Source organism: Saccopteryx leptura, chromosome 4 (assembly GCF_036850995.1).
Source record: "Saccopteryx leptura isolate mSacLep1 chromosome 4, mSacLep1_pri_phased_curated, whole genome shotgun sequence".
In the NCBI taxonomy this organism is placed as follows: domain Eukaryota; kingdom Metazoa; phylum Chordata; class Mammalia; order Chiroptera; family Emballonuridae; genus Saccopteryx; species Saccopteryx leptura.
In genome coordinates, this window is record NC_089506.1 from 20,692,274 (window position 1) to 20,708,700 (window position 16,427).

The following is a 16,427-nucleotide window of genomic DNA, read 5'->3' on the forward strand; positions in this document are numbered from 1 at the left end:
CACACTATACACAGCCCCCACAGAGGGGGAGTATTAGTTCGTTAGTGACACTGGACAAGTGCTGAACATGGCCATTTCATTCCTGTCTTTTCTCCTAGAACTCTAAATTATCACCTTCTCTCCCCATCTCTTATATTCTACTCAGCCTTTAATACACATTTTTTGAAAAAATATTTTTAAGGCATTTAGTTGATGATAAAGTCAAAATTTTATCTAACTTCTAAAGATATATGTCAATTTCAGCTAACCATGCTACACCTATATATTGATACTTTACCTTCGTGACTAATGTGCAAAAATATTTAACAAGTTTTATATAGAAAATTGGTATTAAAACAATTCAATCCAAAAACCAATGGCTTCATATTTGCTAGTTAATTATCTTTCCATCTATGTTTAAAAACAAAAATGTGACTAATTGCAAATATTATTACTTAATTTTTCCTTACATTCAATGATTACAATCTTTTCACCATTAGCCTCGGTTCAGAATGTGTGAGTGCTACAAGTTTTATTTCACAGAAGACTCAGAATGCACTTATTCATTATAAAATGCAATTTTTTGGGACTATAATACCTTAAAGATACAACAGTGGTTTCTAAGACTTTTTCATTCATTACAGTGTATGTCCTACATAACCTCCAAACAGATAGAGGGAGTAGGAAGAGAAACTGAATTTCCATGCTCATTCATAGAAGAAAGAAAGGATAGAGGTGTAGCAATCAGGGCCCCAAAGGCAAACCTGCAAAAGGATCATGCAAGGAAGGAATATTTACAAAGGGACTATTTACAGAAGAGTAGGGTAAGAGAAACATAAGGGATGGTGCAGTGCACAGGGGGACTTAGTCACAGCTGAACTATGATCACTCCAAGGCCCCAAAGAAGAAGAAGCTGTTAACAGAACTTAGAAAGGAAGAATCTGCCAAGTCAGCAGGCTTGAGAACAGCAATGACCTTGGAGGAAAGGATATAACCAGTTCAAGGCCACATCCCCAGTTAGCATCTAAGGGAATAAACACTCCTTCCTCCTTTAAATAAACACACCTTCTCCCAATTTCTAGTGTTGAAGAGGCTTTCCCCCACACTGTTTAGTAATTCTCCAGACACCAGTTTTGTGTCCCGTAACTCAACCCAATTCTGATACTGTCCACCTGACAATAATGTCAGATCCCAAATGGTAAGGGGTTAGTCCTACAAGATTGCCCTCCACTCCCACTTCAGATGCCAATTGGAAGTCTAGGTGTCACTTGTGCTTCTGACTGGCCAGCTATAAACTAGAGATTTCAATGACTCCCTTCGTTGGGTTTAATTAATTTCTTCACAGAACTTAGAGAAACAGTTGACCTACTAGATCACTGGTTTATTATAAAAGGGTATAACTCAGGAACAGCTAGAGGGAAGAGATGCATTGGGCAAGTTCTGGGGAAAGAAATGAATCTTCCATACCTCTTCCAAGAAGCCAATCTCACCAAGTTTCCATAGGCTCACCAACAACAAGCTCCCCACATCCCTTCCTTCTTGGTTTTAATGGAGGCTGCATTGTGTCAGTGTGATAGATTAAATTATTGGCCCCTGGAGGTGAGGGCGAGGAGTGGAGTGGGACCGAAGGTTCCAACCCTCTAAGCACATGGTTGACTCCATGGGCAACCAGCCCCCATCCTTAGGAACTTTCCAAAAGTCACATCACTAACATAACAAAAGACACCTTTATCACTGTCGCCACTTAGGAAATCCCAAGTGTTCTAGGAGCTTTGTGCCAGGAAGGAGACCAAATATATTTTTCTTATTAGAAATCACAATGTCACACCCTTCCGTCCCCTACTGGGACTGCCCACAGGCTCACGCCACCTGGAAGCCAGGGCCCTGGGATGCTGCAAATGGAGGGCATGCAAAGTGTTTCCATGGAAATCCTCAGCCAAACTGGGACACTATGGGGAGTTAAAGGAGTTGCTAACATTGTGATTACTGCAAAAAACAACAACAACAAAAAACCCAAAAGTGCTTCCCAGCAATTGCATCGCCATGGTAGATTTTTGCAGCGTACAGTAAATGATGAAACTCCTGTGACAGAAGCGCCCCGTGCACTCCACACACTCTGCGGCAGACCGGCTTCTCCTGTTTCCCCCGGTGTTTCACGTATGCATGTTTCACAGAATCCTGACCCACATTCCCCTTCCCCCACCAGGCTCTGTGTAGCCTGCTGGCTGCAGCTAACACCAGAGCCAAACTGGCTGCCACACCAAGTGACCACCAGTAAGGCAGCTGTGCCAGACACTTTCATCACCACCAGAAATCAGGGGTCAGCTGTCCCTAGCCACGTGTGTCTGAGTGCACTTTGTTAAACCAGGGAGCAACCAGCCTGCTGTTCTTAAAGGGGACGTGTTTTTTAGATGACACCTGGAAAGGGCTGGGGAAAGAGTCTATCAGTAGTCTTCTTTTCCCTAAAACCATATAGAGCGAGAACTGTTCTCTGTGCATGAATCCTACACACTACTAGACAGGACTGGAGGGGCCAGAAAGGGCCACCCTGACTTACAGAATACAACTATTATCATTTTATGTCATCAAAATGTGAACATTCCAAAACTAAGCATACTCTTACCATAGAGTCTAGCAATTGTACTCTTTGGTATTTACCCAAAGCAGTTGAGAACTTATGTCTACACAAAAACCTGCACACAGATGTTTTCAGAAACTTTGTTCATAGTTAATTGTCTAAACCTGGCAGCAACCAAGACATCTCTCAGTAGGCAAATAGGTAAATAAACTGGTACATTCAGACAATAGAATACTATTCAGTGCTAAGAATAAATGAGCTACCAAGACATGAAAACACATGGAGGAACCTTAAATGCATATTATAAGTGGAAAAAAATATGTAAAGGCCACATACTGTTTGATTCCAACTAACAACAAAACTATGGGGACAGTGCAAAGATCCTTGGAGTAAGGGGAAGGAGGGATGAGTAGTCCAAGCCCAGATGATGTGTAGAATAGTAAAACAATTATGTATGATACTGTAATTGTGATTGTACGGTATGTCATTATATATTTTCCCAAATCCAAAGACTATACAACATCCAGAGTGAACTCTGTTGTATACTAGGGACTTTGTGTGATAAGGATGTGTCCATGGAAGTGTATCAGTTGTAACAAATACAGCACTCTGGGGGCAGAGGGAGCTGTTGGTAAGGGGGGAGGCTGTGTCTGAGGGGGCAAGGTATATAGGGGGAAGCTCTGCAGCTTCCTCTCAATTTTGTTGTGAACATATAACTGCTCTAAAAAATAAAGTCCATTTAAAATAAAGAAAAAGGAACATTCTGAGACCAATTCTATACTGACCAGGAGGCCCAGATAAATCAGAATTATCCCAGGCAAATCAGTGCATATGGTCTTCCTTCCCATCCAGGTCAGACTACCAGTACAGAGGACAAAGTAGAAAGGAAATCTGGAGGGGCCAATGGAAACTAACCAGCAAAGAGTTCCTTCCTAGGAGGGTGAAATAATTTATACGTTGTGCTCCAAGACATTGTGATTTAGAGAGACAGCTCTTGGAATATTTACCATGTTTTCAAGAACAGGTAATTGAAAGGTTCAAGTTCATCTCTAAATAAACCCATCATTCTTCCTCATAAGGTAGACTTTTTTTACATTTTAAGGATTTATTCAGGAATATATACCAGAAAAGGTAACACACATCTGATATGAATCTAAACTTATATTTGAATATAATTGGTAGTGATTAACCTGGTCAAGTGAGTATGAATGAAATGCTTTATTACTCAGCTTTTTAAAAGACTAAGTGAAAATACAGGAGACAAAAACATTCATAAGGCAAGTTATTTTGTTTATAAGCTAGGCATTATATCATATGTAATCTGTGTTAACCATTAGCAAATACCTTGCCTCTATACTTTTATCTAAGTCTGCTAACAAATAATACATTATATAATAGTACATAGAGTTGGATAAAAATATTAATGTGGTAATAAATAATAAAAATAATAATATTTTTAAAATAATAAAAAAATATAAAGTAAATATAATAATTTCTAAATTATGTATGAAATTCGTTTTAGTTCAGAAACATTATATCTTATTAGATGTTCTGGCTAAATGTGAGTAGTGGTCCCAGTTATCCTCTACTGTTCAGAGGTCACTCAAAGGTTCTATAAATGCAAAAGATAAATTTTCTACATCTTTTGGTATAAGATTTATTTCTCTACATGCCCTCAGGCCCTGAAACTTCAAGATGCACAGAGCTGGGAGAACAGAACTCCTTGTAAGGACCCAAGATGAATAGTGTTTCTTGTCTATACCAAAGGGGCAAAGAACAGACCCATCTATTAACAGTTGATGAGAGGCTTGGAATTAAAGGTGGGGTCTGAGCATGGTAGCTCCAAAATGGGCTTTAGAAGACTTAATGGCAATAGCTGACCCCAAAAAAAGAATAAAAACTCTTTTCAAAATAACAGAAAATAATTACAAACAGTTCAGAATAAATAAAAGAGAAATGAACATGAGGCAACAAGTCTCTAGTGAAACTTATGAATGTGTTCAGACACTTTAGCAATGATTCTTTTCCCAGACTTAAGGTTGAACATAACTCAGGTACTATGTTTTAAAATATATAACTTACATATTCATAGAAAAAAAGAGCAACTTACAACAAAAGACACAAATAAAGGAGGACTAATAAAATTTCAAAACTATATAAAGATATGTAAAGGGTAAAATGATTATACCAAATGTAAGTTATTATGGTTACTCCAATTAAATAAATCATTAGCACTGAACTTTCATTACAACAAATTTGGGGAGATATGATTTGTTAAATTCTGAAAGAAATTTATAACATGAAAATGTATCTGAAGTATTCTGTCATGAATATTATCTTCAACAATGGATTAATTGTAGATATAGAGCATTATAATTAAGAATTTTAATAATTGCTGAGAAGAAGTCAATCATGGGTTTTTCTATTTATCTAGCTTGCCAAAAAGTGTTGTTCTTTTTTAAATTTAGAATAATATTAAGTTTTTCTCTTAAACCATATATCCAAATAAAAATATCCTTAACCAGAGTTTTGGCAGGAGTTAGCCTTAAATTCAATATTTAGCTATCTGAAGTGAACGTGGAATAAAATATTCTCTGGTTTGTTGAAGAAAGAATCATCAACTTTAAATACAGTAAATTCCAGTGTTTGGGGGGAAATATTTTTTTAAACATCAGAAGCCCAAATTACATTTCTATCCAGTAGAAGACCATCACAGATTTGCTCACAGATAGCTATACATGAGCCTAAGATCATCACCAAAACACCCCTTAAGAATCAACTCGGTCTTTGTTTAAACACACAACTATTTTGAATTGAGACCCCAAATTTCTACACCATAGAATATAGGTGAAACTATTACTTTGATCTGCAAACTTATAAAGACTATTGTTGCAGTCAGCAATCATGGGGAAAAAAATTCTCACTATGGCTGACAAGTTATACCAAATAAGACATGTCAAATTCCTTTTGGAAATAAGAAGGATACGCAACATGAACTGCATTTCTTAGGTAATTATGCATGTATTTATTTTACTCTGGTTGTATGTGTGTGTATTTTAAAAAAGTCTTCATACCAGCACATCATTTCTTCTTCTGGTAACTGATTTCCATTATCTTCCGTTGTATGATTGAGAGATCAAGTTAAACCACAATCATGACTACTAAGGGGAATAAATCTTGGTGACTCTTGACTTCACCAGTCTTATGAATAATGATATAATAGTGCTCTAAGACCCAGATTCTAGTCTAATCTCCTTTTGGCCAACTAAGGCTCTGTACCACTGGACAAGAGCCTGGATCTCAAAATCCTGATAAGCAAAATGACAGAGCTAGAATTAGGTAAGTGTTTCCCAAAGCATGGTATATATCAACTGATATAGAGATAAACATTTAAAATGTTGTAGCTATTTTAATGTGTATTATGAATAATATGACCAAAAATTCAAGCACATAAATTTATGCATTTTATTTTTATTATCTAAAACAAGTCATGTAAAAAAAAAGAAAATGTATTTTTTAATTTTTTTATTTTCTCAATGATGTTTTATTTCTATTTTTTCAATTACATCTTATAATTAATATTTTGTATTAGTTTCAGATGTATTGCACAGTGGTTAGATAATCATATACTCTACAAAGTGTTCCCCCTAATATTTCCAGTACCCACCTAGCACCATCCCTAATTACTACAATTTTACTGATATTTCATATCCTTTACATCCTCCGACTGTCCTGTAACTACCAATCTGTACTTCTCAATCTCTTCACCTTTTCACCCAGTTTCCCCACTCCCCTTCAAAATGTATTTAAATTTAGTATTTAAAATATTACTAAATGGTTTATGTTTATATGATTCATGTTTATAGTAAAAATTGTAAAGGTGGTATTCGAAGTGCTATACTTTGGGAAACATGATTAAATGATTCTAAATTCTCTTCACCAAGAGGAGTCTGTATTTTCGATGAAAGAACTATGATCCTCAAAGCTAGAGAAGTACTTTGAAAACCAAAAGAAATGATATCAGATTGACAATCAGACACAGCTTTTCAATGAACTACTTGTTCAAATGAAAGCAAACAGAAATCATTGACTGGCTAATAATATTGCAGACTGGAGTGACTTCAAAAGAGTCTTTAAATAAATACATGAAAATAAACCCATTTTCCAATGCACCCTTTTTTTATGTTGTCTTTCATGTCTTCCCTCAAAAATGTGAATCCCCAAACTCTTGCTGTTGTCCCTGTACCCACAATGGGCTCTTATGCCCTCATCTGAGACAGAGGCTGTGCTATCACTGAGGGAGCTTTTCCCGAAATTTCTAAGAAAATAATTACCCTTTTCTAGACTTCTCAATAAGATCTTTTTGTCGGAACAAACATGAATATTTTTAAGGGAAAGAAACACATTACTCTGCCACTGATATTTACAAATTTTCAAAGGACAAATGGAGAAGCTCTCTATAAATCAAAACAGAATATGCTTTAAAGCACTTTGTTTTTTAGTGCAGAACCAAAATGAATTCCTTCTCAGAAGCTTTCAGTCTATCATAGCTGCCCAGTGTTTGAAAGGGTTGGCTTTAAAGGGGTTTCGGAATAGTAGAATTCTGTGGTCCTGATTCCAAGAAATTATAAGAAAAAATTTTATATAAATGAGGAACATGGCATGTTAATAAAAATAACATATTAAAGAGGAAAACCACACTCAATTTTTACCTAAAGTCATCAAGAAGAAATTGAACCAATTGGAATGTTTCCATTGTCATATTTAAAGAGCTTCAGATATGACATCTGTTACTTATGTTATTGTTTACAGTAGCAGCTTCTATGTAGTTAGTGTAAATTCTTAAAAGGTGTTCAGCTGAAGTCCTCCTGGAAGTGCAGAGAGCCATCCTAGCACAGACCAAAAGAATCCACATATGTCCACAACATTTTCACAAGGCATGGCAAAATCAGCATTTCCCCAACCATTTTTTACGTCCAAAGGCACAAACAGACTCACACACAGTTTAAGCTCCCTCACACAACTTTTAAAGACCTCATTAAGAGAAAGCAAATGGTTTCCTCTCCTCTTACTAAAGAACTTTCTCTTTAATGGCTTATTAAAAATTCAGTTGTAAAACACCTTAACAGATTAACTTAAATGAAAATCTTTAGATGTGAAGAACTATTGGAGGGTCAGATAGCCATATGAAAGGTTGTCTTTCTATCATGAAGAACAACAAAAGGCTATGAATTATTTTTTTCTCTCATTTGGAAGTTATTAGTAGACTTCCCTTTGTTCCATTGAGAAATGAGAGAAGAAAATATGAAGTTACAGCGAACCCATATGGCCAGCAGGAAAATCCTATTTAATTGCTTTATTGCCAGAAATGTTAAATCACTTCCTGAGGATACAGTTCAAATGAAACATATGGCAGCTATTAACAAAAGCCTCTAATGAATTCAAAAATATGCTTTTTATGAGAGCTTTCTCATAAGCAGCAGTCATGCATGTTATTTGAACTGTACCTACAAATATGCATTTGGTATTTTAATTCCACAAATGTTTGATGAACACTTACTCTCCACCAGACTATACAACCAGCTTGCATGGAATGCTTCTTTCCAAGCAACAGACATAACACTATGGAGCCTCAGGTCATGGACCTCCAACTTAGCCATATCTTTTCTCAGAAGACAAAGGTGAAAAAAAACAAAAACAAAAAAACCTCTTGATCAACACCTTCTTCCTAAAGGTTCAGGAACTGAGAAAACATTTCATTTCCACCTGGGGAGTCCTAATTATCTACTATATTTCCGCTCCTTTAATGTCACACCAGTGATGGTCATTGTCATTTAGCATCAACTGAGTGGAACTGTTCTTGATCTTTTCATATATTGTCTTCAATTGGATATGAATTCCACACAAAAAAAAGAAAACTTTCCTAAAGGTTGTTAGACATAGAATAATGTGACGCATGTAATAAAAATCAACAAATAGCTTTAATTAATCAAAAGCCAAGTGTCAGTATTTTTTTTTTTAAATTTAATGTCTTTCATGCCTGGGAAATCTCATAAATTTAATCAATTATTTATAAACCATATTCTAAAGAGACAATTCTCCTTCAAATTCCAAAATAAAATAGCTGAGTGACATCCGGCTCTTATTATGATGTGATTTTACTTTAAAAGAGAAGTTACCAGATTCTGAGTATATTAAACTTTGACATTCTTTGCTCCACCTCATAATGTGGCCATTGCAGTTTAGTAAAGTCAGCCTCGGTAGCTTAAAGAATCGTGTGGAACGTGCTGAGATTTAAAGTAATTGACATTGGCTCGGTGAAGTATTGGCACTGCCTATAAGGAGGCTAAAATACGTTTGTTTCATAGTGCAACTCATTAGCATTTTTATTAAATATTTACTTATACATGTTCAGCTGCATGCTTTGTAATCAAATAGAATAAAATATGGAAGGCCTGTACTGGTCAACTGGTAATTCAGAGCAAGACATTCAGTTTGCCTTAAAAGCTTTAGCTATAAGAGAGAGCTTACTTAGATCTTCTTTTCTTTTCTTTTTTTTTTTTGCATTTTTCTGAAGCTGGAAACCGGGAGAGACAGACTCCCGCATGCGCCCGATCGGGATCCACCCGGCACGCCCACCAGGGGGCGTCCCTATGTTGCGACCAGAGCCATTCTAGCGCCTGAGGCAGAGGCCACAGAGCCATCCCCAGCGCCCGGGCCATCTTTGCTCCACTGGAGCCTTGGCTGCGGGAGGGGAAGAGAGAGACAGAGAGGAAGGAGAGGGGGAGGGGTGGAGAAGCAGATGGGTGCTTCTCCTGTGTGCCCTGGCTGGGAATCGAACCCGGGACTTCTGCACGCCAAGCTGACACTCTACCACTGAGCCAACCGGCCAGGGCTTAGATTTTTCTAAATGTCTAGTACCGTTAAACCTGCACAGAGATTCTGTGAGCTAAGTCTACATCTTATCATGAGATTGCTTCAATTCTTTACCTCTTTAGTATTTTGATATTAGTGTTAGTGACCTCAGTGCCAGCATGCCAGTGTCTGTGTCCTATCTTCCATTATGGCCTGTGACCTCACAGAAGTTGCTTTACTTTCCAGAACTTCATGGGACTGTTCTAAGGATTGAGTGAGATTATGCAGATAAAAGCTTAAAACTGTGCCCTGTGCACACTAATAACTTAGTGTTAGCTATTCGTATGCTGAAGACCTCTCTCATCAAACATTCTTTACCTATCACCAACCTTTACAATCTTATCAATGAAAGGTTTTTTATTTTTATTGTTTGCTTATTTGCTTTTCATAAATGAAAAAAGTCAATTTAAAAGCTGCAACCTCCAGTCAGCTGGACAATCCAAGAGTTAGGCTTAAAATATAACACAGTATGGATTTAATTCCATTTTTAAATCCTTTCCCAAAAGATATATAAGAACTAAACAAATATCACCAAAACTGTAGAATAACTTTCTAGTGAAAAGAGAAAATAGCTTTCCTGGAATATAGAATCAGAATTTTTCCAGAAGGAAAGAAAAAATCAGATTACCCTGCTATAAATGAAAGCATGGCCAAGAAGATGCTGAAAGTCCACTCAATCCTTCTGCTGCTGTCTGGGTGTGGCCCTCCGCTGCCTTTTATCACCTGACAGTCTCCTCATGACTGGGCGTGACCCTCCACTGCTGCTCGTCATAGGACAGCCTCTTCGTGGTTGCGCCTTTGTCAGGATGCAGAGTAGATGTCACCACCCTGAGAACAAGATGTGAACAACTAAGCACAGATTGAGGTTAAGTCAAAATATCCTTTTAGTATAACTCAGTCTTGCCAAAACAAAACCACCGCTCGATTTTTTATCCAGAGAAAGAATTTTCTCTTAATTGAAAATTTACATCGACCTCCAAATTTTGTAAATGCAAAAGGTGAGGATCTCTGCAGTAATAAATATCTCACAAAGATAATAGGTGTCTTCATATCTGATATTATTGGTAGTGCAGGTTAACGCTATCTCTGTAGGCTGATCTATAATATAACAGGTGCAATGATCCTTACTGGGGCCATCTTATGTGATCAGTCGCTGTGGGGTAGGAGGCCCAGTGAATTAGATAGAGTAGAAAAGGTTTCCAATACAAGTTATTGTCCTCATGCTACCTTTATTTTATACATGAATAGTGGATGTAAATGGGAACCAGAAGTTCAACTTCCTAAAAATGTTTTAGAGTCTCCACAAAGACATTTATACTCTGAAGTCTTTTGTAAGCATCTCATTCTAAACTCTATTTTTAAAATAATGATAGTGATAAACAGTAGATGCTTGGAATTGAACATTTAAATTTCTCATGTCAGAGAGGTTTAGACCCTTTGGCCCAACGCCCATAGTAACAAACAGTAAGAACAGTGACTTTCCCTGAGGACCTCGTGTGCTCTCTGGAAGCTCCTAGTTGTCCTTTGGGCAGCTCTGTGAAGTAGGAGTGACTTCCTTGTCTCCTAAGGGAAGATTCTGAGTCATGAAGGGACAGGGCAGAGATTTGAAATGCCAGAGCCCCAACACACAATTTATATTTTCTGCCTTCCAAAATGGGACAAAACAAATGAACTCCAAAAATTCTACCCAAATTCAAAGAGTATTTTTGTCTCATTTATTGCCAATATCTTTCAAGGATAATATGGATCTGTCTTCAGAGGATAAAACAAACACGATGATTTAGAATTCTCATAGCTGGGTCTAATAACTTTATTGATAGTTCCACAACTCTCTTTTTTTTTTCCTCTTCAGCTTTATTGAAGTATAAGTGACAAATAAAATTGTAATATATTTAAAGTGTACCTATGGTGATTTGATAGATACATACATTGTGAAATAATTCTTTACATAAGAACTAATTAACACAGCCATTACCTCAGATATCTCCCCTTTTGGGGTGAGAACATTTAAGTTTCACCCTCTTAGCAGATATCAATTATATATTACAATGTTATGAACTGCAGCCACCGTGTTTCACATTCCATCCTCCAATCTTATTCATCGTACAGCTGGGAGTTTGTACCCTGTTACCAGCCTCTCCCTAGTTCTGCCACCCACTCTGCCCCTACCCGCCCCCTGTCACTGGTAACCACTTCTTTACTCTCTAATTTACTTAACATATTGCCCTCAAGGTTCGTGTTACTGTAAATTGCACTATTTGGGGTTTTTTTATGCCTAATAATGTTTATATATATATATATATATATATATATATATATATATATATATATATATATATATTACACCCATATCTTGGCTGGTATGAATAATGCTGTAATAAACATGGGAGTGCAGATATCCCTTTGATTTCCTTTTTTCATTTCCTTTGAATATATATATTCAGAAATGAGATTACTGATTTTTAAAATTTAATTATTAAAATTAAAAAAAAATTTAAGATTTTATTCATTGTAGAGAGAGAGAGAGATGGGGGGAGGAGCAGAAAGCACCAACTCCAATATGCGCCTTGACCAGGTATGCCCAGGGCTTTGAATTGACAACCTTAGACTTCCAGATCAATGCTTTATCCACTGTGCCACCACAGGTCCAAAAAAATTTTTTTTAATTTTATTATTAAATTTAAATTTTTTTTTAACTTTTTTGATGAATTTCATACTGTTTCCCATAGTGGCAGCACCAACTTTCATTCCCACCAACAGTGCACATGGGTTCCGTTTCCCTTTCTCCACATCATCACCAACAGATGTCATTTCTTGTCTTCTTGATAACCTTCCTAACAGGTGTGAGGTGATCTCTCACTGTGATTTCAATTTGCATTTTTCTGATGATTAATAACGCTGAGAATCTTTTCATGTACCCTCTGGCCATTTAAATGTCTTCTTTGGGAAAATGTCTATTCAGGACCTCTGACTTCTTGTTTTTCTATTGCCAAGTTCGATTTAATTTTTCTCCATTTATAGTACTCCATTTTATTCCTAATAATGTTATTTGATGTATCTTTCTGATAATACCACAATTTTGTAACTTTTGTTTTCTTTTCCAGGCTATTCCAGGTATTTCAGAGAAGGAAAAGGCTGGTGAGTAGATACATGGTTGTGTTTTCCTTCCTATCGCTTTTAGAATAAATTTAATCTTCATGTAGACAGTTCATTAAATATCCAAATATATAAATCACATCTCTCTCTTGACAAATATAGTTGAGTTGCTGAAAAATAAATTGTGTTGCTCAAAATGTAAGAAAACAAATGTGTTTTTAAAATATAGCTCTTCGTCATGTTAGAATGTGTGCTTCTTGTAGCCTTCCTACAAGTTGTAATGACAACCACAACTTTTACTTGGGGGAAAGAATGAAATGTTGTTCAGTATACTGGAGAATGGTCTTTGGAAATAGGTTGTTAATAATTATCAAGATTTAATTTTTAATTAAAAGTAACATGTTTAATAAAAAAATGTACTTACTTAAAGCTGATGCTATACCATCAAAAATATAATTGTACAGCAATATGAATAATTATTGGGAAAAATTATACTATTTTTCCATGTCTTTGCCTTCATTACAACTATTTAACAATATTATGGAAAAATGGTAAGGACAATGAGAAACACAGAATACAAAAAATTAAGAGTTGAACTGATGGGATTATGTGCTTTTAAGAAATCTGTTGGTCTTCCTCAATATTGTTTTATGTTTTCTGTGTAATAACAATAGTTTTTTAAAGTACAGATTAAAAGTTTACTCCCAAACTTGAAGCCCATCACTTAGTTCTTAGACATTTATGATTTTTAAGAGCCATATTACTGGTTTATTGTATCTAAAAGAAGATGTCACGATTTCAATTGATTGTATAGTGAAGCACTGGCGTTTGTCTGATATGGTTTTCATACAAGGATGTTCCCTTTCTAGCTCAGTGATCTTATTTTTGTTGCTAGTTTTCACACAAATGTTTTTATGGTCTATCCTGCCATGGCTAAAGGTTTCTCTCAATGTTAGGCTGTTCCTGATGTCTTTACTGTAATATGTTGAAAGTAACCACTCAGAATAGAAGGAAAATATTGAACTGGCATCACGTGTTGGTTAGTTCAAGAGGAAAATGTTCTATTTAACAATGCAGTGGTATTATATGGTTGTGACATTCTCTATAATTCCCAAGATAAACTACAATTCTAACCAAGTATATTAGGGGGTAAATTTGTCATCTTGTTCCAGAATACCAGCATAGTCTTTCATACCCAAAGGAAGAAATTAGGATGTAAATTCTTGGCTGTTAAGGAAAGGGAAAAGGGATGGAAATGCCATTACTTGAGAGGCTGGGGAGCCAACGAGTTCTCTTCGTTCAGGGAAGTTAAATGATTTCAGATTGATAGGGAGAAGCGCTTCATTTTATCAAGCTTCTCAGATATTTTAAAAGTATTTTTATTACAACAAGAAACAAATTAAACAGGGTATAAATATAATGCAATAACTACTTTTTATCATAAGCCTGAAAGTTTTCCTCCCCAAGAACAATAACCACAAAAAAGTTAATTGTCATTCTTTATTTAATATCTCTTTAGGTCATTTCTATACTGCTAGGGCACACAGAGGAAGCGTTAATAAGTGTCATTTACAGAGGTTCCACAAGATAATCTGTGAAGCATAGACTCTCTGATTGACATCTGTGACCTACCTAGGTCCTAGGTACCTGGATGCTCTACTTGAGATGCTTAACCCAGGATGGAATGATTTGAGCAGAACCTGGCTTCTATATATTAAAACATTAGAATGATTTGAATTTACTCCAGAATGAATTTTAATTTAGATTTCTTGAGAATGTGCTGATTTGTTTAGGAGGAAATACAATTTTGTTTGATAATATAAATACAAGAAAATTATATTTATATATTTCTAAAAATCAGTGAATTTGTGTCAAAATAAAGGCTTATGTTTGAATATTTAATTAATAATGGTAACAGATTTAACAATTTAAAAGAGAATATGAGACTTATTTCAAAAGTTTTAAAGGACCATAGCAGTCTAAGCAATCTAATTCTTGTATTCTTATACTTTCTTAGGCCCTATTTAAAATATTTAAAACATTTGAGTATTTTATATGCAAATGTAAATCTTTTTATTCTTGTCTTTATGAATCTCTATTTTTAAGCTCTGTTATACAGAGGAACCGCAATCGAGACAAAAGAACCACTCAAACTGGGGGTTAATTGAGCTCTTAAATACGGTTAAGCATCGTACCTGTCACTAAGGCTTGTCACTTTTTTCTGTCTTGCTAAACGGATGTAGCCTATTGTCCCTTATTAAGAAATCTTATTTTTAATATGTGAGTGCCCATTCCAGCCAACTGGAACCCACTTCACTAAGCTTTGTGAAGCTCTAAACAGTATAATTGGGTTACACTCCATTAATAATTCTTGAATTGCAGTTGTATGATTGTCTCTGTGTGTCCTTTAAGTGGACATCTTCTTTTTTTTAATTTTAATTATTTTTATTTATTCATTTTAAAGAGAGGATAGAAAAAGAGAGAAGGGGTAGGGGAGGAGCAGGAAGCATCAAATCTCATATGTGCCTTGACCAGGCAAGCCAGGGGTTTCAAACTGGTGGCCTCAACATTCCAGGTTGATGCTTTATCCACTGCGCCACCACAGGTCAACCTAAGTCGACATCTTCTATTCTGATCCATGTTGCTCTGTAAACTAAGTTTAGTGAAATCTATTTTGCTGCTTGTCTCCCACCTTGTGATTGCAAAGAAACTCCAAGGGGAAACAATTATGAAACAACTTTTCACTGGTTTATTCATTCCACTAACACTTATTGAACAGCAACACATAGTAGGCATCATATTAGGTTCCATCCAGAAAGCAATGATAACAAAGCAAGGTCCTTACCCTGAAGGACCTCAAACTATAATTGAGAATATTCTGTTAGGCTAAGAGCCTCCCTTACTTCTTCTCAACAGGAATTCCTCAACCGAACTTATTCAGAAAGCTTCCTGGGACAATAATCAAATAAAAAAAATATTGTTTTCAGGAAACTGTAACAGAATGGGCATTCTCAGGATCTGAAATAGAATACAATTTATTTGTTTTTTAAAAAATCGTAACTAACCACACAAGTATCAATATATTCAACACATAATATTTCAGATAACTTCTGTTACTCCACTAGAGTCTGTATGCCCCTAAAGACTGGTCCCAATGTCATTGCTATATTCTTCAGCACATCTGCTTTCTATCTGTGTGGCCTTGAGCAAGTTACTTAAGCTTCTCATTTTCTCATTTCTTGAGTATAAATAAAGAAGCTGTCATGCTTTTGTTGTAAGGCAACAATGCTTGGCACAAAGTAGTTCCTACAAAATAGTAGCTTTTTTTTTTTAATAATTGTTTGTGCTTATAATCACTATGTGTACAAGCCAAATAGAAGCTAGCTGTATTACTACTGTCCATGATGCTCCAAGAGTCCTTAAACATTTGTTCAGGGCACTAATTAACAACTGAACAGCTGTTCATGTGAAAGAAAGAGATTACTTTCTCCATAAATTTCTGAGTGAATTAATCCGGATGGAAGTTATTACAGTATAGACAACATTGATCATATTTACCCTCTCAGTAGAAATTTCTGTCTGTAATAGACTGAAATTCTCTCTTGTAAACAGATAATCTTTGATTTCCACAAAGAGTAGTCCCTTTAAAAGGTGTAACTTGTGTGCTATTTTCCCATGACTTCCTATCTCCCGAGTCCCTAACGCAGCTGGACTCCCTCACCTGCTGAACACAACCCTGTGCACTCTACCTTCTCATCATCTCCCGTCTACTCTCCCGGCCACTGCTTCAGTTCAGCCCTCCACTGCCCGCTGGACTTTCACCAGTGTCCAGACAGCTTCCCAGCCCGCACCTAGCTTT

General features: G+C 36.1%; 1 protein-coding gene across 1 annotated transcript in view; it reads left to right on the forward strand.

The window, feature by feature from the left end:
• The window catches only part of DLC1 (DLC1 Rho GTPase activating protein), a 377,124-nt gene that overhangs the window by 149,838 nt on the left and 210,859 nt on the right, over positions 1-16,427 (forward strand). The window contains exon 5 of the mRNA XM_066380251.1: positions 12,577-12,610. Coding sequence (XP_066236348.1) covers positions 12,577-12,610 — 34 coding nt within the window. The remainder of the gene's footprint in view (positions 1-12,576; positions 12,611-16,427) is intronic.